We start from the raw sequence: 24,102 nt of genomic DNA on the forward strand, positions 1-24,102 counted from the left end.
TACGTTGAATCATTTGATTACGTTAACAAAAATACTACACGTTAACATTCTGCAGATACAGGTAGTTGCTGTAAAGAGGAATTCCCCTAGAGTTAAAAATAAAACTCCGGCAAGTTAAATAGAGCCTGGAGCAGAGAATGGGACATCCTTCTATCTGTCAGGTTCATCTCCAACATCATTTCCAGGATGGTAGGTGGAGACAGTGCAGCTGAAGTGAGCTGAGCTGTCTCATGCACTGCAAAAACAATCCAGAAATAAGTAAAAAATGGCTTAAATTAAGTATATTTAGCCTTAATTTGAGCAGGTAAATAAGATGATTTGCCAATGGAATGAGTATTTTCACTCTTAAAATAAGATAGTTAGATAATATTTACTTGAAATAAGACGATAAAATAGTTTTTTCTTATTTTAAAAGGAAATTGTCTTGTTCCATTGGCAAAGTGTCTTACTTACCTCCTCAAATCAAGGAAAAACACACTTATTTTAAGAAAAAATAACTTATTGAGATTTATATTTTTTGCAGTGTGAAAAGCAATATTTTATGAAGCCAGGATTTCTTATTACTCTCATGACAAGCAAATGAAATTTCTTTGCAGAGTTATTTTAAGCTGTGATCCTTTGTGTTTTCCGTACTCCATCCAGGATTTCCTAACCAAGATATTTTTGGTGGTATTTCTTATCCTTGTCGTCACCCCGCTGACAGACAAAGACACCGACCTGATCTCCCACAGACCGGTGGGTTACCGATGCCCACCGGGGACCTTTCTGCAGGCCTCCGGCTCGTTCGTTACATGCGCGTCATGGAACGCTCAAGTCCTCAACAAAGGTAAATTCAAACTAAACTCCCAGAATACAAATTCACACCTTCATTACCAAAATTGTTGACATTTGCGGCCAATATGTTTCACCTACAGGTTCACCTGAGAAAAATCCAGTATGCCGCACCCTCTCCGGTATTTCTGCAGTTTACTGTTGCGCAGAGCGCAGCAGCTGCAGCGCAGCAGGGATGACGTTTACGCTGAAGAACTCGGCCTGGAATCACAGCGCAGACGGAGAGTTCAACGGTAAAGACATCTATTAAATTAGATTGGGCCAAATTCTACGGAGAGAATTCTGTTTCAAAATACGTTAGGGACCAGTGGCGGTTCTCGACCAAATGTTCCAGGGGGCCGGGGCCAAAGGTGTTGTTATGGGGGCACAGAAAAGCATGAAGCAAAAAAAAAAAAAAAAAAAAAAAAAACAGGGCAAGAGATTCAAATACATTAAGAGAGCTGCATGAAGTGAAATTTCTATTCAATTAAGTATAATTAAAATTATATGTCTTCCAACTAAAAATATTTATTTTTGACTGTTCAAATCCTTGAAATGTTCATTTAGATTATTAAAATCATAATAAAAAACCAAAAAAGCAACTCAAAAAGTTGTCGCTATATAAATATCAAAAAATCAAATATCGAATATTAGTCAAAATACATTCATAATTTAGGAATTTTAGATATTTCTAAATTTAAGTTTAAATGTATAGTATAAAATCAGAATTAGAACTCAAGAAAAATTTATAAATTCAGCTGTAAAAATTAAGAGGGTTTTTTTATTTGTTTTGAAAAAAAAAATATTTAGCAGATGAAAACTGGGATACTGTCTCAATACCACGAAAGCTATCACCTTATTGTTTTTGAAATAATTAATAAAACAGATTTAAAAAAAATATTACAATAGATTCAAAGGACCTATCAGTTACCATGTCTGTTCCAGCAAATATCATCATTAGAATTTCACTTAGTATTATGTGGTCAGTACAGGGGCCATAACAGGGTCCAGGACATGATCTACAGCGCCACTGGCCCCCGTCGGCCCCCGTCGACCCCCATCTAGAACTGTCCATGTTTGGGACTAATGCTGGATTTGTAATTTATAAATAACATTTTGTGCTTAACTTAAGGCAATTGTAAATTTTTGTTCAAACATAAATACAAATTCAATGCAATTAGTAATAGAAAATAGAAATACACACAGAAATATGATAATTAAAGACTCCAAAATCTTTCCAATGCATACAGACCATTAAATTCATGCAAATGAAACATATTAGACACACTGACAAAATGACAGTTACACACAAATCAGGTGACGAGTGCACAGCTTTTTTTGAGACACATTTCAGCTTTCAGATAGCTTCCAGATTTGTGAGTATACAGTGCGTCTAAATGGTGTTGGAAAGCTGGGTCATCACTTTTGCTAAGAGTCCAGTATTTTTCCACTTAACTTATTTCACTATATATTTTGGAAAATGGGATACCATACTTGGCACTGATAAGCACCCCTTATTTGCATACAGCTAAATCTACTTTTTACTTATTCACTGGTTTTGTATTACATGCACTTGCAAGCTGAGATGCTGCACCATTCAAATCTACATGTGGTACCACTTGACAACACCCTCTACGTGTGGCTATGTTTGGCCTGAATGTCTCTTTAGGCATCAGTGACCTTTAGACGTCACTATGTTCTGAAAGACATTGTAGTTAACCATTTAAATCTTAACCATTTTCTGAAAATTATATTTTAGGTCAGGATACTAAATGTAACCATGACATATCATCTCAAAACATCGGTTCAGCATTACTGTAATTAACAAAAAAATTAAGCTTTATTTTCACTTGTTTTGTATCAGTATTTACATCTGTTAACACTCTCATGCTTATCAGATCCTTTTCTTTAACTTTAGAAACTGACAAACAATCTACCAAACGTTGTTTGGGGAGTGTTTTAAATTTAAAATACAGCAGAGTTTTAACATTTTACATCTTGAACTCATATTTAAAAGAAACATACATTTCCTTAAGTGATTTCCAAAAGAGCCAAAAAAAAAACCCAGCAAATCGTATTAAAGCTGTGAGTGAACATTTCAAATTGTGTTAAAATATCTGTTCCTGTGAAAGACAAATTATTTTGCATGTCTGTTGAAGTGAATTAGGACTCATAAACAAGAGTGCAACAGCAAACTGCCCTTTGTCATTGGGGCAGTAAACTCCACACTGTAGAAGTGGCTCCAACAGATACTCGGAGAAAAATCTGAAGTCTTAGTCTGAAATAAAACACATAGAGGTTGGATGAACCTTTTTTTTTTTAAGTTTAGTTACTGTGGTATAGAGGATTATGTTATCAGTTTATACATGTTTTTTTTGACATCTGTTTGCATATCCAGTTTGGGCACTCTTCTTATGTCAGTTTTTCCCTCAGGCGCTCATAGCATTAAGTTCAGGCTTTATTCGTCAGACCTCTGGTTCACTCCACAACCTGCAGAAAAACTACACATGCACTCATGCACTGGACTTACTGAGGTCTATTGTTAGAAATATTTATGAGGAATTCAATGTGTAAAAACAAGGAACTTGCCTACCGTTGTGTGTACAGGGACACATTGTTTTTAAATTCAACCCGCTGAGTCCACCATTGGGGGAAAGTGCAAAGCATTGCATGCTTAGTATAAACATTATCTTGCAAACAGAGGTTGCATTTTAACTCTTTCTAAAAACAGCACAACATATTTAATGTGATTAACTGGTAAAGATACAATTCCAGTGATACTTTGATATTTATGAAAAAGAAAATAAGCAATACTAATGATATGGCTGGGAAATATATTGAGATTTTGAAATATTAACATTGTTTCAAAATACACATTTGTCATGATTTTACTAAAGTTTTCCACCAGAACACTAAATGGAGTCCTGACAAGATTTACCAAAGCCAAGTCCCACTGCCGTGTCTTTGTGTACTTTTAGATATGTGGCATAGTTAGGGCTGGGTATCATTCAAAAGTTTTTCTGTGCCGGTACCAATACCAATACCTTCACTTCGATACCGGTTCCTTAACGATATTTTTTTCGATACCAGTTTTATAATATCAATTCAAAGAAAAAGAAAATTACACAACATAATAAAGTACAAATCTTGAGTTTTATTTTAAGCTCTGATTTTTCCATTTACATTTTTTTTTTCAGTGAAGAAGAACAGTTGCAAACAAGTCAGTGTCTAATATTCACTGTTACATTGTGAGGACCTTTTTACTTAGCAGTTTTTCTTTAGAAAAAATTAACATGTCTGCTTTCTCAGGAGACAAACAAGTCCGTCGAATGGGGTTCCTACTGACAGCGCACCGCTGGTATGTTGGGGTCCGAGCGGCTCCAACAGAAATAATATTGAAAGGCAGGATGGTAATCTGAATGAACTGACTGCACTGATTAAGTTTTCAGGTGGATTTTCTCACTTAAAAAACATAATAAAACTACTTTATTCCCACTCATCACAGCAAATATAGCTGCCAGGCAAATAAAGGATAGAGTAGCTCAGCCCAACGCGCGTCAGAGCAACTTTTCGACAGCCAGAGCAGAAAAGCTGCTTCAGTCGCCCGTCAGAAACTGGTACAAGCAACAAAAAGGAAGCAGCAGACGCGATTTTGCTGCTCCTGCTGCGTCCGGTGTGATTCACTGCAGCGGCTGCGGTCCGCTCTTCTTGCAGTCAAACACCGAGCAACTTTCTGCTCTTAAATTGTTTCCGTGCACGATGTATTGCGTTGCGCACTATTGGCATCAGTCTTAATAAAGTGAAGCCACACTCTTGACCTGGGGGGCATTTTAAAGGGGTTCCACGACGCTAACAACCAGTTCACAGCAGATACACATGAACCCTGGCTGTAGGCGTGACCACCTATGTATTTTTCCTGGATGACGCAATCACGTTAAGTGTTACAGCCAATCACCGAAACTTGGCACCGAAAGACGACGCATGTTTTGATACTCTGTAAAACCGAAGCATTTCGGTCGGTACCATAAAAGAACTGATGTTCGGTACCCAGCCCTAGGCATAGTGGAGCTGATTACTGACTGTAAATTTGAAAGCCAAGATAAATATGAATTGTATATTACAGGAAGAAAAAAATGCATATAATTTTTATTTGAAAGATTTTTTGATCATACATGGCCTCCTGACTTCCCTGTTTGTCTCACATGCCAACTACTGTGTAATTTTTTTTAACCTATTTATAAGGTCAGTACATCTCTGCAGTAAGTGCAATAATCCAAGTCAAAAACTGTGTGATCTGTATAATTTTCACTCATTCATATGGTCAGTACATTTCTGCAGTGCGAGTGCAATAACCCAAGTCAACGAACTTGCTTTTTTGGACTACACTCTTTTTACATTGTCTGTCATATTTTTTTTCTTACAGTAAATGGCATCTTGCTTTAACTCTTTGACTCTATATTAGCTACTGGAACCAGATTTTCCCTGAAGGAGTAATCCCAAGGGATAAATAAAGTTGAATCTAAATCTAAGTCACAGTGTATTTCTCCTCCACCACCACCAGATGGCAATGCCCATTAATGTGTTGAGAAAGTCTTGGATGTTTAATGCGCAATGAATCTTTGAGAAGCCACCATGTAATCATATAGCTGTCAGGGGCTAAAGCTATTGGAGTCCTTGTTTTTAGACAGACAAACAAGTCAACTTTGCATTTAAACTGTAAATCTTGGTCCCATGTTTGTTGAGTAAGAGTGGTGCAGATTCCAAATTCTTTAAGATCCAATGTGAAGCGTCAGCAGGCCAATGATTTGGAGGAAAGAATGATGTCATCTGCATTTGTCCAGTTTGTTGGAATCTGAACTTGAAAGTAGCATTGAAAAGTTAGGGTTAGATATGTTTACAAAGATGCAGATTCATCAGTTCACCAGCTTTCTGTACTCAGCTTCTTGTCCATCTTTGATGCACCCAGTGACTGCAGAGTCATCAGAGTATTTATGCTTCCTGCAGAAATACTCAGATAACTTCTTAGTTGCTTTTTTCTTGTTAAGCAGTTTCTTCAGACATTTTGGGGCTTCTTTAGCTTCCTGTGACCATCTTCTTGCAGTTATAATGCAGCTTATCTCTTAAGGGGTTTATACACTGCAGCAGAGTGTTGGCCTAGTGGTTACAGCAGGGCGCTTGTGCTCTAAGAAGGATGCAAGTACCCGGTTCGATCTGACTTCCTGAGCAGCCCACTGCTCCCCAAGGGGACGGGTTAAATGCAGAGGTAAATTTCCCCATTGTTAGATCAATACAGTTCTATTATTATTGTTACAGGACTGTGTCTTGTACTGGAAATCGGAGGTGTACAGAGTAAAAAGGAATTATGAGAGCAGTCTATCCTGTGCTTCTCTCTGCTGCTTACTACTTGATTATACAGTTTGCCCCTCAGTTAAACAAACTGTGGTCTGTTTGTCAGGTAGTCTTTGATCCAGATGGTACTGGAACAATGAAGGAGGTCATACACATCAGTGTAACTGTCCAGACTTCCATCTGTCTGATCATCATCCTCCCTGACCACATATCTCTGATATTTGTTCCGCTTCAATTTGGTCCCCAGCCTCTTCCTGTAAGCCTCCTTGCTTTCATTAATTCCCTGTTTCCCTTCTTAGATGCTTCCTTTTCTTGTTAAGCAGTTTCTTCAGACCTTTCGGGGCTTCTTTAGCTTCCTGTGTCCATTTTCTTGCAGTTGTTTTTAATACAGGTTGTTTTGAGATTGTGATCTTATATCCAGGTCACACTGAGAAGAGGCCATTGGGAAGACCCAATACACCATGGAGGGACTATGTTTCTTGGCTGCCCAGGGTTTCCTACAGCAAAACTGGAGGTGTCCGGAGAGAGGGAAGTCTGGGAGTCTCTGCTGAGACTGCCGCCCCATGGACAAGTTGCCGACGAGTAAGAAAATATATATTTTTAATACAATTTCAGTCATTTTAGAGCAAAAAAAATCCGCAAGCAGAGCCTACGGGTTTGAAAGCGTAACTGAGACTCGAGCAGAGCGCGGCTTGTGCGCGAAGAGAAGGAGGGAAGCAAAGGAGAAAATATCTGTGCAAGAAGCATTAAATCTGAGAGAAGAAACAAAGATTTGAGAGAGAAGAGAAAATATTTGAGAGAGAGCGCATGTTTTGAGTGTGAGCATTACAAGTTTTGAGTGCAAGAAGATTAAATTCTTTTCTCAAATTGAAATTATGTGCTCTTGCATTATGGCAGGATAATTCTCCCATAGATGCTGGTGAAACCTGTGCAGCGTATCTGTCCAAAGTGATGCTCTGTTCAACCAGCATTCCAGCCGACTGGTTGTCAGAGAGCTGATTGGATCAGTCCGATAAGTTTCTCTGGGTTACTCTCTGGCAGTCACCTAGTTACCACTCAAAGCTGTGCTTCCTGTGAAATGGCAGAGGTTGAATCCTTGAGTAAATAACGAAAATATAGGACTAATTTTACAGCAGAATATACCAAAGTATATCCACGTCTAGTGAAGGTGAGGAACAGTGGCGGATCTAGACCAAATGTACCAGAGGGGCAGTTCTTATGGGGGCACAGAAAAGCATTAAATAAAAAAACAGGGCAAGAGATTCAAATATATTAAGAGAGCTGCATGAAGTGAAATTTATTTTCAGTTAGGTTCAATAGAAGTTCTATTTCTTATGAGGTCAATATAAATGTATAATTTTGGAATTATTATTTTATATATTACATATTTTTGACTTCGGTTAAAACTACCGTTTTCTATAAAATTTGAATTATTAATCAAGAAAAACTGTTAAATTCATCTGCCAGGTCAAGTGTCTCCCTGAAATGAGTTTTTGGAACTTGGGATGTCTGCAAAACCCTCTTTCCACTGGCCGCCAGGATCCAGGACATGAACCTTGGAATCAACATAACAGACAAGCTAACAGAAAAACAATTAATGATCTGACGCCAATTCTTCTTCTTATTGAGTTTTATTGGCGGTTGGCAAAAAACGTTAGGTGAGCATTACCGCCACCAACTGGTAAGGAGTGTAGACCACATGGCAGAAAAAAAAAAAACAAAAAACTATATCCTTTTATACAACCTAACCTGTTTCAAAAATTCAAATATAACCCGATATCCTCTGCTTCCTGATTCCTTCTGCAATAAATCCTGGTGCCAATTGCTGAACAGAATATAAACCAAAGGAAACAGGTGAGAGGAATAAATGATAATTGAGGCAGGGAGGGAAAACGACAGATGAAATAAATAACCAATTAAGGGAGAGCAAACAGGCCAGATCATGACAACTCTTGTTTTCTCAACAATAGGAAAGCATTCAATAAATATCTGTTTGAGCTCATTTTTGGAAAATATAAACTCTTTTGAAAGCCTTCGGGTTGAGTAGCTGTAGGTCCATCAGCCACTATCCTTAGAGCGCCCCCCCTAACTTTTATCACAAAGTTAAACCCTTGATTAGGTTACGTTGAATCATTTGATTACGTTAACAAAAATAATACACGTGAAAATTCTGCAGATTCATGTAGTTGCTGTAAAGAGGAATTCCCCTAGAGTTAAAAATAAAACTCCGGCAAGTTAAATAGAGCCTGGAGTAGAGAATGGGACATCCTTCTATCTGTCAGGTTAATCTCCAACATCATTTCCAGGATGGTAGGTGGAGGCAGTGCAGCTGAAGTGAGCTGCGCTCTCTCATGACAAGCAATATTTTATGAAGCCAGGATTTCTCATAACTCTTTTTATTTTAATTTAATCTGCATGTGCCTCAATTCTGTAATCAACTTACGCATTTGCTTTATCTAACTTTTTTTCCTCTCTTACAGGATTTTTTACCGCTCATATTAACGGAGCTGTGTATTCTTCTCAATGCGGGCCCCTGGCTGGTGAGCGGCGATGCTTCTGCGCTGACTTATGAAGGCAGGGACCCGATCAGCGGCAGAGCGGTGCAGTGTGACCGCTGCCCGCCGGGGACCTTTCTGCGCGCCACATGCTCCTCCGTTAAAAAGAGCGAGTGCTCTCCGTGTCCGCAGGGCTCCTTCACGGAGCTCTGGAACTACATCGGGAGATGTTTGCGCTGCGGAGTCTGCGGAAGGAACCAGGTGGTGAAGAAGGCGTGCACCGCAGACAGCGACTGTCAGTGCGAGTGCAAAGAAGGATACTTCTACGACCAGAGATATGAAACCTGCCTTCAACACAAAGAATGTCCCTCTGGATCTGGGGTTCTCGCCAAAGGTAAGACACTCCAAACTTTCTGAACAACGTTTTATACTTTCTTTATAATCATTTTTTGTTTATTTATATGCTTTAATTATGTGGTATGTTTTTTTTTTTTTTTTTTTTTTTTTTTATTGCAGGTACACCCGAGAAAGACACAGTGTGCAGTATCTGCTCTCCTGGCACCTTCTCCAACATTTCATCCACTGACCGAAGCTGCGCTCAGCACAGGAACTGCAGCGAAGCAGGGCTGGTGTTGGTACTGAAGGGCTCCACTTGGCATGATAATGTGTGCGCAAACTGCGGAGAGCTCAAAGGTAATGCGCTCTTTGAAGCAGAAATAGACAGTGATTATTTAAAGCTACAGTGTGTAATAATTACAGGCATATAAAGTCAGAAATTTAATATATTATACATAACTATGTTATTTATCATCACCTATGAGCTCAGCCTTTTAACCATAATATTTGCGTTGCCTTAGAATTCGTTATTTATAATTACATAGGAGCGGGTCTCGCAGCCATGGAGGCTGACATCTTTGCGCTACGGCAAGCGCAGAGGCAACAAACTAGCGATTGCGAGATCTCCCATGACGCTCAAAAATAACTACGGCAAGTTGAGAGAGATGAACTGAGACGGTACTGAACAGTAGATGGCAGTATTATGCCTGAGAAGCGTTTAGTCTGCCTGAAACCAAAGAAGAAGAAGAAGCAGGTATACTGCGCATCAGTAACAAGAAAGGTGAACAAGGCGGCAGGCGTGAGTGACTTTGCAAACTGTTTGGCCAAACATCAGACGAATGGAGGATCATGCCTACTCTGTATCACAACGAAAAACGGCGGACACCGAACCCCCGTCATCTAAGAAGCGGAAACACGACGAGAATAAACGCAAGCGTGACAAGAAACGACAAAAAACACGGATCAACATTGGCACGGCATTTACACGATGGAAGTCACTGATGGAGGAAAAAGGTTTTCAAAGTGACGCTCAAGTTGCCAGTTTTCTCTTGGACAGGTAATTAATCCTACACACACAATTGTCTAATATCACTGCAGTTTTTGGAGTACAGGATGCTCAGACCTGTCTAAAACAATAACATGCTGCGGCGTGATGATGCTGTTCCTCTCCAGTATACTTATTCAGCAACGTCCCTGACGTTTCATAGGTAATGATTCAGTAATTTTCTGTAAAATAATTTTCTGGATATATACCTCGGTTACTTCTCTCCGGCTCCTTTGGAGATCTTCAAGCGTTTCCTCCTCTGCTCTCACCCTGCTGGCACCCCTCTCTCGCCTGGCCCTAGCAGCACGGCCTCCCTGCCTTCGCCCTCGTCCTCTCCCTCTTCCTCGCGTTGTAACCCCCGTGCCACCAAAATGACTTGGACTCTGTAAACGGGGAATATATATTCTTCCAGCGAACACAATCTCGCTGTTAAACTAATGACTACCATTACTTCGTCTGTTTATATCACCATGCAAAGCAGCTCACCAAAACGTCACAACGATGTAGAAAAAATAACGGGTATATTTATTATCTTAAGTCTACATGAAATCTATACCCTACACAGACTAATGAAATACTATCTGTAAAATTATCTATGTAAACAAACCTCATCACTTGAGAGGGTAGGTGATGTGGACGTCGTGGAAGAAATTTTGTCCCGTAACGCTCGCCGTACTGTTGGGGGGGAGAAGCGGTGGGGGGGAGATGTTCATGTTGCTGCGGTCTGCAGTCTGACCGCTAGATGTCGCTGAAAATTACACACTGTAGCTTTAAAGCCTATAATAAGTGGTTTAAAAATAGTTCTCTTTCCTCTCAAACCCGGTTTGGTCGGTTCCTGTCAGCCTGTCTACTCTATCTAATTAGATGTTAGAGATTAAAGTAACTGATGACAGACAGAAAATCTGAGTCATTTCTGGAGAGCAGAGGAGCTAGCATCAGGGGCGGATTTAGGAAATTTGGGGCCCTAGGCAAAGACAGACATGGGGCCCTCTGGATTAAGGGCCCCAATAGACCAGGGCCATTTCTCAATATCAAGTGAGCGTTCTCATGTACTCCTGATACGTCATCAGTTCCGATTGTCGAGAACGCCAGACCGAGAACGCACCAAATCCCCGGATGTAATTCTCGCCCTGCCCTCTTTATGGAGTATGCATCAGAGCAGACTTGTCCCTTTTTGAGATTCACAGCTGTCCCAGCATGCACTGCGGCAGCAGCAGCTTTCAATGAAGCGCTCCATTGAAAGTTAAAAGTTCTCTTTCTGTTGCTGTTGTTCAATAAAAGTACGTTTTAAGATAATTTGAGGCGATAATATTATACTTTAAAGCATCTCTATCTGGTCCTTTTACCAATTTAATGTGTAATTTAAAAAAAAAGATTTCAGAAGTTAAGAGCACCGCGGCAACCAGCGGAGCTCCGAAGCTAGCGGCAGCCAGGGCCAACCGCAGCCCGTCTATAGTAGCCCTCTCTCGGCATAGTCTTGTGTGAAGGACCACTGGCTCTTATGGGGATTTTTTTTTTTTTTTGGCAAAATATTCATTTGATTTTTTTTATCTGACTGTCTTAATTATTATTCCACCACTAAATGAAAAAAGTCAGAATTTATTATTACATAGAGACTCTTAATAACGCAGCTTTAGATGAGCTGAGCGTGTGATGACATCACCACTACGCTTCTGTTCCAATTGACCCATATCTATGCTCTATGCTCGCGTTCTCTGTGTTCTTCCCAAGACCGGACTTGACGAGAACATGAGTATGGACTCATGATATGAGAAACGGCCCAGGGGGTCCACGACCCCTAGGGGGTTCTCAGAGGTACTGCATGGGGGTCACGAAAGTTCTGGTTGATTAGAATTTTTATATTCCTCCCCTGCAATTTTTTTTCACCAATTGAAATTTCATGTTAATCCGCATTAACATGAATTCAACACACTGTAGTAAACAGATAAATGGAGGCAGAAGATGTCTTTCAGTCATCAATGCACACATTCAGTTACACACAGGAGCTCTTTCAACCTGAGCACCGTTTCATTCACAACACCTGTCCCATCAACGAGGAATCGGAATCAGAAATACTTTAATAATCCCAGGAAGAAATTACTTTCGTTACATTACTCCATCTGTAAGAGAGTGACTATAGGACCAGTTTGTTAAAACACAATTTCATACAATATACATAATTAGGGGGTCCCCGCTCCATCTCGCCATCGGTTTGCGGGTCCTTGGACTGGAAAACGTTGAACACCCCTGGAATAGACAAATATTATTTACTAAATTTTAACTGCCCTTAATGATATTTTTATGATATCTGAAATGATGTTGCGTCTAGGGAAAATAACAGTTAAAGATATTTTTAATCACATTTTGGAGAGTCAAAATGCCTTTTGAGAGATCTCAAATGACATCATCTGATTTGTCATTTCAATTTTAAATATGATTATTTGCCTTAATAGTTCATACGAGAATACAAGGAAAACTTTTAATTTTACTTTGGATTTTTTTTTCTCGTTGATTATGTAAATATCAGATTATAGATTATTTAAATGTCTTTGCTCACTATAACGATTTACAGCTTTCCCAAACAATGATTTATGACTGCTGAATATGTTTATTCACTTTCTACCTCCTGAATGACCTGTAACTTCCTGTCTCCTCTCTGTAGATGGGGCAACGTATCTCAAAGAAATCATCCCAGCCTTTTTCATGCATCATCCAATGAAAATCCAACGGCTGCGTCGAATCGTGCAAAGGCTTCCATCTGAGGATGGCAAAAAGCAGGGAAGACCTTCGGAGCTCAGCTTCTCAAAACTACACTCACAAATCAGCAGTTGGGTTTCATCTGCCACCCCAGAGCAAATCCGGCAGCTTTCAGCATTTCTGCTTAAAACCAAGGCCATCCATGCTGGCGAAAAACTACAGAGAAAGTTGAATAGAATTGTCAGTAATCTATCAATGCAATGTGATGGAGGTAGATAGCTTTGGTGATAAGAAATATCTTCTTGATGTGTCCAATGTTTCACAGGCTATAAACACATTGGTGTCATATTAAATTCCCTCCTCATTGTCGGGACTTCTTTTTATGAAAACATTGAGTCAAAGTTAGATTAGGTTATTTGGCTCACAAACACAGGTTTATCTACCTCCCCTATTTATTCTTACCTAAGACAGATTCAGCACATTTCACTGTTATTTCTGAAGTATTATTGAGGTACCTGTCTATAGAATACATGTCAGGAGTGATGTATTAATTTATTTTAAATAAAACTGTTATCAGAAAAGCAATATCTGAAAACATTTTGCACTATAAATGAAGTTTAAGAAATAAAGTTCCTAAAACTAATAATTGTATTGCTCTTAAATGTTTCATCTTGGTCTTCTACCAAAACTTCAATACAACTATAAGTTTGAATATCAGCGACAATATGTGGCAAAAATGGCAATAACCATAAGACAATCCTTAATTTTTGTGTTGTTACATTTTGTATTTAAGTGTTCACACCTAGAAAGGAAAATAGAAAAAAGGCAGCAACAGATCTGGTTTTCCCAAAAAAATATGTTAGCTTTCTATCAATGTAAGGAAGCAACAAAAATAGTAAAAAAGAAAAAAAAAAAAACCTTTCAGCAAAATACACACACTGATACCTAGATTCCCATCTAGAAGACAGAGGACAAAATGTATTTTTTTAGTAAGCTTATATCCTTCTGTGTTTACAGCAAGATGCTGCATATCTTTTATGTCCTATAGAGGTTGTGATCTCTTCTGCCAGCATCTTCTAGGGAAACAAAATCAGAGCAAATTACTTAAAGATGCTAGGATGAAGAATAAAAAAAAAAGACTGGCTCCAGGAAGACCTCTACAGAAGATTGTTCCTACCTACAGCTATAAACATGTACAATCATTCGTTGGTAAAAAAACATGAGTTATGACAACGTTGCATTTGGGATCAAAAAAGTTGCATGTATTTATATCTATTAGAAAATGTACAATATGACACATAGCCTCAAGCTTCAGTCCATTTTTTATGTTAAACATGACAGAACAGCACAAAGTATTGCAGTATTATAAAGTGGTAAACTTCCGCTGCACAAACACATCCCTACTGCTAATCTCCGCAGCAGGGACAGATGTTGAGCAGGTGAAATATAAGTACCTTGGCGTGGCTCTAAACTCTAAGCTTCATTGCGCAAAAGGTGCATTTGTCGACCCGCCGCACTTATCCTCACACTTGGCTGTGTCTCTTGGCACTGCTCACTTTGGTTGCATATTTTAAAATTTGAATGCACTGTGGTTTCACGCATGATGCGTGGGAGGGAATTGCTTCATCGTCAATGACACAATACAAGTGAATATCTACGTTTGCCATTTGCTCTCTAGAAGCCATCAGTTGGTTTTCTAGATTTTAAAAACCTTTCTGAATTTGATCGAATTGTCTTTGTAAAGTTGCAGGAGATTATTTCTTGGAATCTGTGCTATATAAATAACTTGATCTTGAAGTCTCATATAGAATGTATAAAACAAAAACTAAATAAAAGTATTAAATTCTAAATCAAGCGCAACATGGTTTAGAGTTATCAAGACTCCAAATATTATATTATTAATTTATTGTTCCATATCTGACTTATTGTATAGAAGTATGGGTTAACAGGTATGAAACCAACACTAAACCTCAGCTTGTGATAAAAAAGAAAGCTTTTGGGATTTTATATAAAGTGAATGTTAGAGTACATACTAAAATGATATATGGTTTATTCCAATAAATATCTTAAAGATAAATAATGTGTGTGAATGGGTGAATGACTGAATGTGGCTCTATGGTCATGTCTCCTCCTTTCTCACCACGGTTCTTTGAAAATGGCCAAAGGTCGTAAGAGAAAAAGTGTGTTTAAGAAAAGAAAGGCTTAAGAAGAGGCAGATATATCCCAGAATGCTTTTTGCGCTGAGAGCTTTCCTCGCAAAGCGTTCTGGGATTTGCTGTCACAGCGGCCCACTGTTGATACTCAACAGCTTTGACTTATAAGGTGGTTCAGGCACCACGCAGTGAAGGAGAAGTTACGGGACCAGTGGAGCATGAAAGCAGTGATTATCTGTCCGAACGGTCCGTTAACTGAGTTTGCTATAAAGTCCACTCTATAGTCCCCACTCTATATAGTGATTGAGGGATTTGGGGGTTAGAGTGGATATTCGGTAACACTATAAGTTTGTATGAGATATGAGAACAGCAACTTTTAAACAGAGCATGCACAAGGAGAAATTACCTTTTTTTAAGTGGAGAGTATTTAAAAAATTCAAGAAAATTCCCAACAATACCTTTAAAAAGCGAAATTGCAAAAATTGGTTTGTCCTCAGGTCCTGCACGGTGCATCAGATCTGCTTCAGCTGATCAGCTGACAGTGCTTCAGATGTGCTTCAGCTGACATTGTGCAGACCTTTCTGCACAATGTCAGCAACAGCTTGCTAGTAACGGGGGCTTTAGTGCCACGCACACACATAATTTGACACAGAGACAACAAATAAAACAAGTGAACAAGAAAATGTGTAAATAAGCAGCAGTGTGTAAAAAGGGTTTGCAGCTCAAGAATGCAGTGCCCCAAAAAATCAAAGTTCGGTTTTGAAAAACAGAAAAGACATGAGAAAGAGGACAGAGAAAGGCGTCCAATACCATGACCCAGTTTTTCAAGAGAGGTTTGTTACCTGAACTGTTCAAATTACTAGTAGATTATTAACCTGTTGAGTAAAATAAAGTAGCCAAGTGCTGGCTACAAATACTTTGTCAATCCTCTTAATCACAATGATAACGCCTGTAACTATCGCAGAGGCCAAGCAGAAAGCTCACAGAGCTGAGAATTTATATTTAGAATCCAGACCAGGCAACAGGAAAAAGCCATAGTTTTCGGAAGGTTAACATTACCTAAGCATTAGTAAATGTTTAGCAGGAATTTACATTAAATAACTGTCTTTGTCCCTCCATCATGCAAACAGATGATCCACGAGGCAGCAGCACCCTTTCTCCAACCCCCCACCCTGGCCCAGTTACAGGCTCTAGCCAGAGTAGAAAAAGAAGTGGGAGGCCGCGTTGCACAACTGAGCAAGAAGATAAGTACATTAGAGTCTCTAGTTTGAGAAACAGACGCCTCACAGGTCCCCAACTGGCATCTACATTAAATAGTACCCGCAGTAGCCTGTTTGTGCTGTCCTCTGAAGTGAGTAGGACACACAATTGTAGGAAATCTTCGATTTTTAAGCAATTTCTCACATGGAATAGCCTTCATTTCTAAGAATAAGAATAGACTGTTGAGTTTCAGATTAAAGTTCTCTTTTTCTGGCCATTTTGAGAGTTTAATTGACCCCACGAATGTGGTGCAGAAAGTCAATCTGCTCAAAGGAAGGCCAGTTATGTAGCTTCTGTAACGAGCTAAACTGTTTTCAGATGTGTAAACATGATTGCACAAGGGTTTTCTAATCATCAATTAGCCTTCTGAGCCAATGAGCAAACACATTGTACCATTAGAACACTGGAGTGATAGTTGTTGGAAATGGGCCTCTATACACCTATGTAGATATTGCACCAAAAACCAGAATAGTCAGCTAGAATAGTCATTTACCATATTAGCAATGTATAGAGTGTATTTCTTTAAAGTTTAGACTAGTTTAAAGTTATCTCCATTGAAAAGTACTGTGGTTTTCCTTCAAAAATAAGGACATTTCAATGTGACCCCAAACTTTTGAACGGTAGTGTATATACAGTACATAAAAATTGAACCACATTTTTTTCTACAGTACAAAATAACTATAAAATTAAATGGAATCCAGTTGTTTTTACTGGATCCTGGACAGTTGAAGGAAAACATTGGGAAACCTCCTGCAGCCTGTATTAAAATCACTGTCAATATTAAAATATTTCTGTTAAATTTTTGTACATAGGCTGAATTATAGCCACTAAGGCACACCTGTGCACGATTCATGGTGTCTAATCAACATCTTGATATAGCAGACCTGTAAGGTGGGATGAATTATCTCAGCAAAAAACAACAGCTCAATTTTACAGATTTAGACTGGTTTGTGAACAATATTTGAGGGAAACGGTGATATTGTGTATGCAGAAAAGGTTTTACATCTTTGAGTTCATCTCATAAAAAACGGGACCAAAACCAAAAGTTTTGCGTTTATATTTTTGATGATTATAGTTTTAGATCATTGTACTGCATTACACAGATGCGACGCATTCTTTTAATCATTTTTTCCATTATGATGAGTTAATTTTTGTTATTAAATAAAGCTAAATTGAACCTATAGTAGAAAATCCTCCCCAGCCAAGTCTCTTACCTAGCAACCTAAGTAAAACTGTAACTTAGATATAACAAAGTTAGAATATGGTATAAATTAACCACCTTAAATGCCATCAGAAATCCTCATTTACTATCTAAACTAATGTTTGTCCTTTATTCTATATTCCCTAGACTAGCAAGGGGACGTAACAAGCAAACAAAAATTTCCTTAGCCAGGAAATTTAATCTTGCTTAACTGAGTTAATCTCTTCTTCAGTTTATTGGTGGGCCTTTTCAACCTTTTCCTCACATGTATGATTCAGCAGTGAGAGGTCATAGACATCACATTATTGTGATATCATCAAATTCAGACCACAGAGGAGTACTGCTTGCATGGCTGTTAGGAAAAGAGAAAAAGATTTCATTTCAAAGCCTCATGCTTAGATCTGAAAGGAAAACCGGTTACAAAACATGCTTTATATATATTTATAGGAAGCTCAGAAATTGTTAAACAACTGTAAGAACATCGTGTAAAGAATACATTGTTGTTTTAGCTTAGTCATATTCAATTCAGTTTTTCAATTCAGTTTATTTATATAGCCCCAAATTCACAACACATGTCATCTCAAGGCACTTTACAGTTCACCAGATCATACAGTCAAATTGATACAAAGTTTTCTACCTAAGGAAAACCAGTTGACTGCATCGACTCATTGACTCAAAGGCAATCCCTCACACTAAGCGTGCTTGTAGTGACAGTGGAGAGGAAAACTCCCTTTTAACAGGAAGAAACCTCCAGCAGAACCAGACTCACCTTGAGCGACCGTCTGCGAGTCCGACTTGGCTTCAATGAGACAGAATCAGAGATACAGAAAGAGGCTGGGATACAAAAAGCAATATGTTATAATAAAATAATTTAACCCAAAGTCTTGGTCAAAGTTTGGTACTGTAGGTCTGAATCAAGGCCATGCTTCTCTTTGCTGCCATCTTTATGTGTGTGAGTCAATAATACTCTAAAATTCAACAAACCAACAAAGCCCACCTTATTTCAAATGACTTCTGAAATCTTTCAGCCAATTTACATCTAACAAAACAAACAGGAAAAAAGTGGTGTTCTGTTAAAAAGGCTGTCTCATAGGAGAAGTACAATTCACTTTTTTTTTTTTTTTTTTTAAACAGTGTCCTGTGTGGCAATAAGATTAATTGTCTTGATGCCAAAAACAGCCCAACAGATTTTACTTTCAGAAGTGTAGCAGTATGGCAATTGCCATAATGTTCCACTTGTTTCATGCATATACATTTGTTTATTATAATTATGCAGGAAGGTTTACAGTTTATATGGACACTATGTTGGGATCTGGAGAACTACTACCTGTCTCCAGTAAAGAGCGCCGTGGGTCTCCTGGGCTGGAGCCCTCAGCACACCTGAGGATCATCAGCCCATCAGGAGACCTTCTACATAAGCAGCAGTCAGACCTTCCTTCAACGCCGCAGTGTTGACCAAGTTTAGTTAGCGAACCTGAGCCTCTGTTTATCTTAAGAGAATCTTAGTTGACTCTAGAGAGAAACTAGATTCTAACCTGCCTCTGTCTTCTTTGCTCACAGAAAACCCGACTGAAGTCTGAAGCTCTGGATGAGCTTTGCCTGGAAACCTGCCTGCCTGCCCAAGGAAGCCAAACCTGAAGATATCAGTCTGGATCCCTCCACCAGCTCTCAAGGAAGAGCTAGGAAACCAAGCCAAGGTCTGAAACTCACAAGCCAGAAGCTAGACGCTGCTGCTGCTGAGCTCTCTGCTGAATCTACAGTCTCTGGACCCAACCGGTTCCCCCTCTCAAAGGGATCAGCCAGAACCTCATCAAGATATCAGTGATTCCAGTCCCGGCCCTGTACCAGAACCAGTTCATATTACTCTGTGTGTGTTCCTTCAATAAACTCTGTTAAACTTTTACTCTGCTTCGTGTGGTGTTCTGCATGTGGGTTAAGTCTCTTAAGCCTATCATGACACACTACACTGCAAATAGAACAGAAGAGGCACAATTCAGTTATAATCAAAAGTGGAAGCTGAACAAAACCAATTCTGTCATGTTCCCCTTTTTCATTGAAGACCTTTAGAGCTCTGCGTTGCTTTAAATGTCAGATTTCAGCTATTTCCTTGAACAAACCACCCAGTGACTTTAAAGGTACACCAGTTGAAACACACTTCTGCAAAATCTGCAGTCATTTGACTTGTTGCAGCATTTAAAAATCATAAGTTCTTGTATATGTTGATGCTTAACTAACCTCAGTTCCTTTTTGAAGCCAGGCAACATGCATACAGTCCAGCAGAGTTATAAAGAATATGATTCACTACACTTAATGAGTTCAAGCATGACAATTTGATATTTGTTGCTGCTTCTTTAAAAAAAGAAAAGCATTAAGCCAGCAATGACACCATTTTAAATTAAAACATTTTAAAGGTAGCAGGTAGGCTAGAACCAAACAATGCAGGATATCATTCTTAAACTCATTTGTACCTTCATATGTTTTTTTTTTCATTCATTGATATCTTATTTTTTTAAGAAAAACAGCCATCTCCAAGGAGATGTTTCAAATTAACCCAGTGCATATACAGATATCAAGTCTTCATGGCACAGGAGCATGCATAAGTTCTTTGTGAGAAGGTCAAAGGTAAGCATAGAATGGACAGGCATACATATGCCACATATATGGCCTTCATAAACAACAAATATTGAGAAAAACAAGTTTTTTTTTTGATTGACACAGAAAAACAATAGTAATCTATACTTTTAAAATCTGTAGGTCCTGATTTAGCTTAATTTCTTGCTTAATTATGGCAAAAGGCGATCACATTTTGACATACATCATTTACCTTACCTCTGCACTCTGTATGGTTTGTGGCTTTCTGTTTGAGCAAACAGAGACTTCTCTGCTATTTCAAAAAAAGTCTTCCAGAGCAAGCAAGTTTTTTGGTGCATGGTGTGTATTTTTTTTTTTTTTTTTTTTTTTTTCGGTACACAAATACTTCAAAAAATGTCTATCAAAGTTTCCATAAATTCTTTTATACAGAATCTGTTGTGAATCTAGTTTTATGTTTAAGGTATGTATGATGAAGTACACTGGGGTATCTTTGACAGATCTTTGACAGTTTTTTCATGTTCAACACTTCCTATAGAGAAAGAGTTGTAGCTGACTTTTTTTTTGCCCTTGACAAACACTTTATAAATATCCAATAGTGATTCTAAATTTATCAAATTCATATTTCACTGAAATTTAAGTCAATAAAAAAATAAACACTGTATGTATTTCTACATCAACAAAAACAGTATTTTGAAAAGGTAATACAGTTATTACTTTTTGCTCAAACTTTTTATTGTCTCATGTTAACACTGTGGTGAAAATTCACAGAATTTAAAAGAAAAATGTTATGTCAAGACATCAAAGAAACAAGAAGCAAACTAAGAGGAAATCCTCACTATTGCTGTAGCAGCTTTCAATAATGCTATCACAGTGTTTTTTTTTTACATTTAGTTATCTCATTTTAGAAACTCTTCAAGATCTATTTCTCTATTTAGGATTGAGTAACCTGCTTTACTTTAAACTTAATTATTGTGAATTACAAGAAGGACCAACAAGAGCATAATTATGCTGTATTTGTTTAAGAAGCAGCTTCAATAGTTATGAATGAGGTTAGAAAAAATAAATTCCTTGCTGCATCCATAGGATTTTAGACAGACCTTCATAAGTAAGGCGTTGCCTGTTTAGTAGGAGCTGTTCAGCTTGTGAAATATATAGTACAGTATCATTCAAAGGATAAGACATCAGCAGCTAAGTCAAACAAGGTTTTTAAACAGGAAAAGGGTTCCTGGCAAATTCCACCCGATTCTAACCCATATAATGTTCATGTAATTTCATGACACAGTACAGAGGACCTCTTCCCCCTCCCTCTCATACACACTGAGCGGAGAGGGACTACAGACACAGCAGTATGCAGGCACTCAGGAAGCAGATTAGCATAAGAGCATGCGATTTTATTAGAATTCACAAAAATTCAAAGAGGGGAACATTTAGTGCAAAGTTTTGTGAGTTTTCTTAGTTACATTAACTTTTACCAACAATGCCACACCGGACAAGTCCACAAGACCCATCAATCAACACCTGTTAGATTTGTCCCTCATAATGAAAAAGGAGATTAGACATATAGTCCAAAAATTAACACCATCTTCTGCCCACTTTACCCATTTCTCCTGCTAAAATCTCACCATCAAACCAAAAGCTTCTTTGGAGAAAGTGACAATAGCCCAACATCCCATTAAAATCTCTCACCAAAAAACAAAAAAACTTTTGTCAAATTGCAGTCCAATTTCAAAGCCCCCATTGACTCCTCCTAGCTTCACAGTTATCTTAATAGAAACAGTAAAAAAAAAATCCATCATCCCTTCCTCTGGTTCCTTCCAATTGACTGACCTTATCAAGTACAAAATCCTCCTGCACATCCATAAAAGGGTGCATGATGCAGGCTCCACTAAACTGCTAAAACTACACCAAACAGCACAATCGGCTCCTACTGCCAACAGTGCTTTGGCAGGTGCTGCTCCCCACCAATGAAACCTATGCAGAATGTGTTCTCTTCAATGAAGGAATTTAAAGCCTTTCTTGTTAGGAAAGCATATATCTGTTTTTTTATACTTGTAAATTAGTTTTCGCTTGCAGCCCTTTTCTTGCTGATGTCTGGATGTGTTTTTTTCTTTACAACCTGCAGCTGTGTGACACAAAACAATTTGAACTGTTACACAAGTCCCTAATCCTCGCTTACGGGTAAAGAAATAAATCTCAAGAAAGATCTCTTAAATGGAACTAGGTTTGAATCACATGGATGAGCTGAAATGGCTTTTATAATTAGATTTTTTTCTTGAGGCTAGGTACTGTAAGTGCTGCCAAAAATTCATTTTGCAGCATAAAAATAAAGTGCTAAGAAATAGAATATATTAGTCTGAGACCTATTCAAAGCTCCAAAGCTACAGTAGGAATAGATATGTCTATGTCTGAGTGAAAACCAAATAACCTGACATGACCTTGCAAACACACCCATGCAGACATTTTTAGACATTATCCTGGGAGGGTTTTTTTTTATGAAAACCCAACATTAGCCTAACTCCCAATTAGATGAGAAAGAGCCAAAGTGTTTCATAACCAGAGAGTACTTTCTCCTGTTAAGACAGGTCATAAAGTCCAGCTAATTAAACAGGACATTAGGAAAACAAATCCTCATCAACTTTTAACTGGAATTGGCTGACTCATCTCATAGAAAAGATAAAAATATAGAACATTTACTAGTTTCCTTTTTGTCTTATTATGCATTTTCACCTCTCATTGTAGCTCTCTCAACAATGAACACCTAGCGGGATCATTTTAGAGGTGGGTGCTCAAATCTTTAATTACCTGCTTAAAATGTTAAAACATAAAATCAGTATTTGGTGTATAAGTTCTTTTAATATTATAATTTAATGTTGTTGTTAAACCAGTGTTTCTTGAAAAATCAAACATACAAATGTGTCAGGACTAAAAATGTCTATTTTATTAGTCAGTAGGTTGGGTCCTTTCCAACAATGGCACAATGATAAAAATACAGACAGCCTTTTTTTTTATTGACTGTGCAATATGCTGACTGTGCAATATATGTGAATATAATAGTCATACCACTACCTCACCGTTGTTCCTTACCTACTACACTTTAATGTAAAAGTCAATCCACCTGTATATAAGCCATACTGATTGTGCATATGTCCCCTCAAATCTATGTGTTACTCCCTTGTATTTCTTATTTTCTTTATTTCTTATTTTTTTTTTTTTTTAATCTTAATGCACCTTTTCCTCCTTGTTTGCACCTTCTTTAATTATTATGCCAATATGTGACCAGTGAATTTCTCCGCTGTGAGATCATTAAAGCTCATCTAATCTAATCTAAAAAACTATTTATTTCCATGGACAGATAAAAAGAAAAATATTTTTTAGCACATTTAAAGAAGTATTTCCACAAACCCAACACCTACGTCACAGGATGTCTTAGGCAGCAAGAATGGTTTTAGATTTAGTTGGCTTTTGTATACACTACACTTGTTATGATCTGCCATTCTGGGATTTTTGGTTCTGTTTAGTTTTCACTTTGAGTTTTTCAGGTAGGCTTATATTAAGAGTGATAGCTGTTTTGAATAACTTTCAGTTATTTCCTATTAAGCATGTTTGCTCTAGTTTTATTTCATCATTTATTGTTTATAATTATATGAAGCGGAATATATGAGGCGGAAGTTCACCTGCGGAAACTAAATTACTTGCCCTCATCCATCAAGGGCTCTGACGCAAACCAATCAGCTTTGAACCACACCTCCATGAAGCCCAATCAGCATCCAGAGTTCATCTTAAAAGGTCTTCAAATCCACGACTCAGCCTGCAGCCCAGCCAGGCGCAAGCAGTGGTTGAGTTATGTACAGTGTTGGGCACGTTACTTTGAAAAAGTAATTAGTTATAGTTACCTGTTACTTCTCCCAAAAAGTAACAGAGTTACTAACTGAGTTACTCCACAATAAAAGTAACTAGTTACTAGTAAAAGTAACTATTGCGTTACTTTTGCGTTTCTCGCCCCCGTAACCCTCACCACCTAGCCCCCACCTTCTTGCCGTGTGTTTCCAAAGCCAGGTGAATAGAGCGGACGACAAAGACAAGAACCTGATGAGAGTTTTGCATTTATTGCAACTCAATGTAAATGACATCAGGGGGGAACGCCATGTGAAGTTTTTTAACAGG

The 24,102-nt window shown here is 38.2% G+C and overlaps 1 protein-coding gene across 1 annotated transcript; it reads left to right on the top strand.

The window, feature by feature from the left end:
- The first annotated feature begins 947 nt into the window (after positions 1 to 947).
- LOC119779909 (tumor necrosis factor receptor superfamily member 6B-like) lies at positions 948 to 13,085 on the top strand. The gene is made up of 5 exons (XM_038279755.1): positions 948 to 1,064; positions 6,581 to 6,741; positions 8,640 to 9,048; positions 9,171 to 9,347; positions 12,698 to 13,085. Exons 1-5 carry the CDS (start codon positions 1,007 to 1,009, stop codon positions 13,009 to 13,011), a joined length of 1,119 nt encoding a protein of 372 aa, XP_038135683.1. The 5' UTR covers positions 948 to 1,006; the 3' UTR covers positions 13,012 to 13,085.
- The last annotated feature ends 11,017 nt before the right edge of the window (positions 13,086 to 24,102 follow it).

This window comes from Cyprinodon tularosa, unplaced genomic scaffold (genome assembly GCF_016077235.1).
Source record: "Cyprinodon tularosa strain WSP-4 unplaced genomic scaffold, ASM1607723v1 ctg153, whole genome shotgun sequence".
Classification (NCBI taxonomy): Eukaryota; Metazoa; Chordata; class Actinopteri; order Cyprinodontiformes; family Cyprinodontidae; genus Cyprinodon; species Cyprinodon tularosa.

Coding starts and splice junctions, on each gene's coding strand:
- LOC119779909 (XM_038279755.1), top strand. CDS start 1,007: ATGACGTTTACGCTGAAGAACTCGGCCTGGAATCACAGCGCAGACGGA. Junction 1,065..6,580: donor CGCAGACGGAGAGTTCAACG/GTAAAGACATCT, acceptor TCTTATATCCAG/GTCACACTGAGAAGAGGCCA. Junction 9,049..9,170: donor ATCTGGGGTTCTCGCCAAAG/GTAAGACACTCC, acceptor TTTTTATTGCAG/GTACACCCGAGAAAGACACA.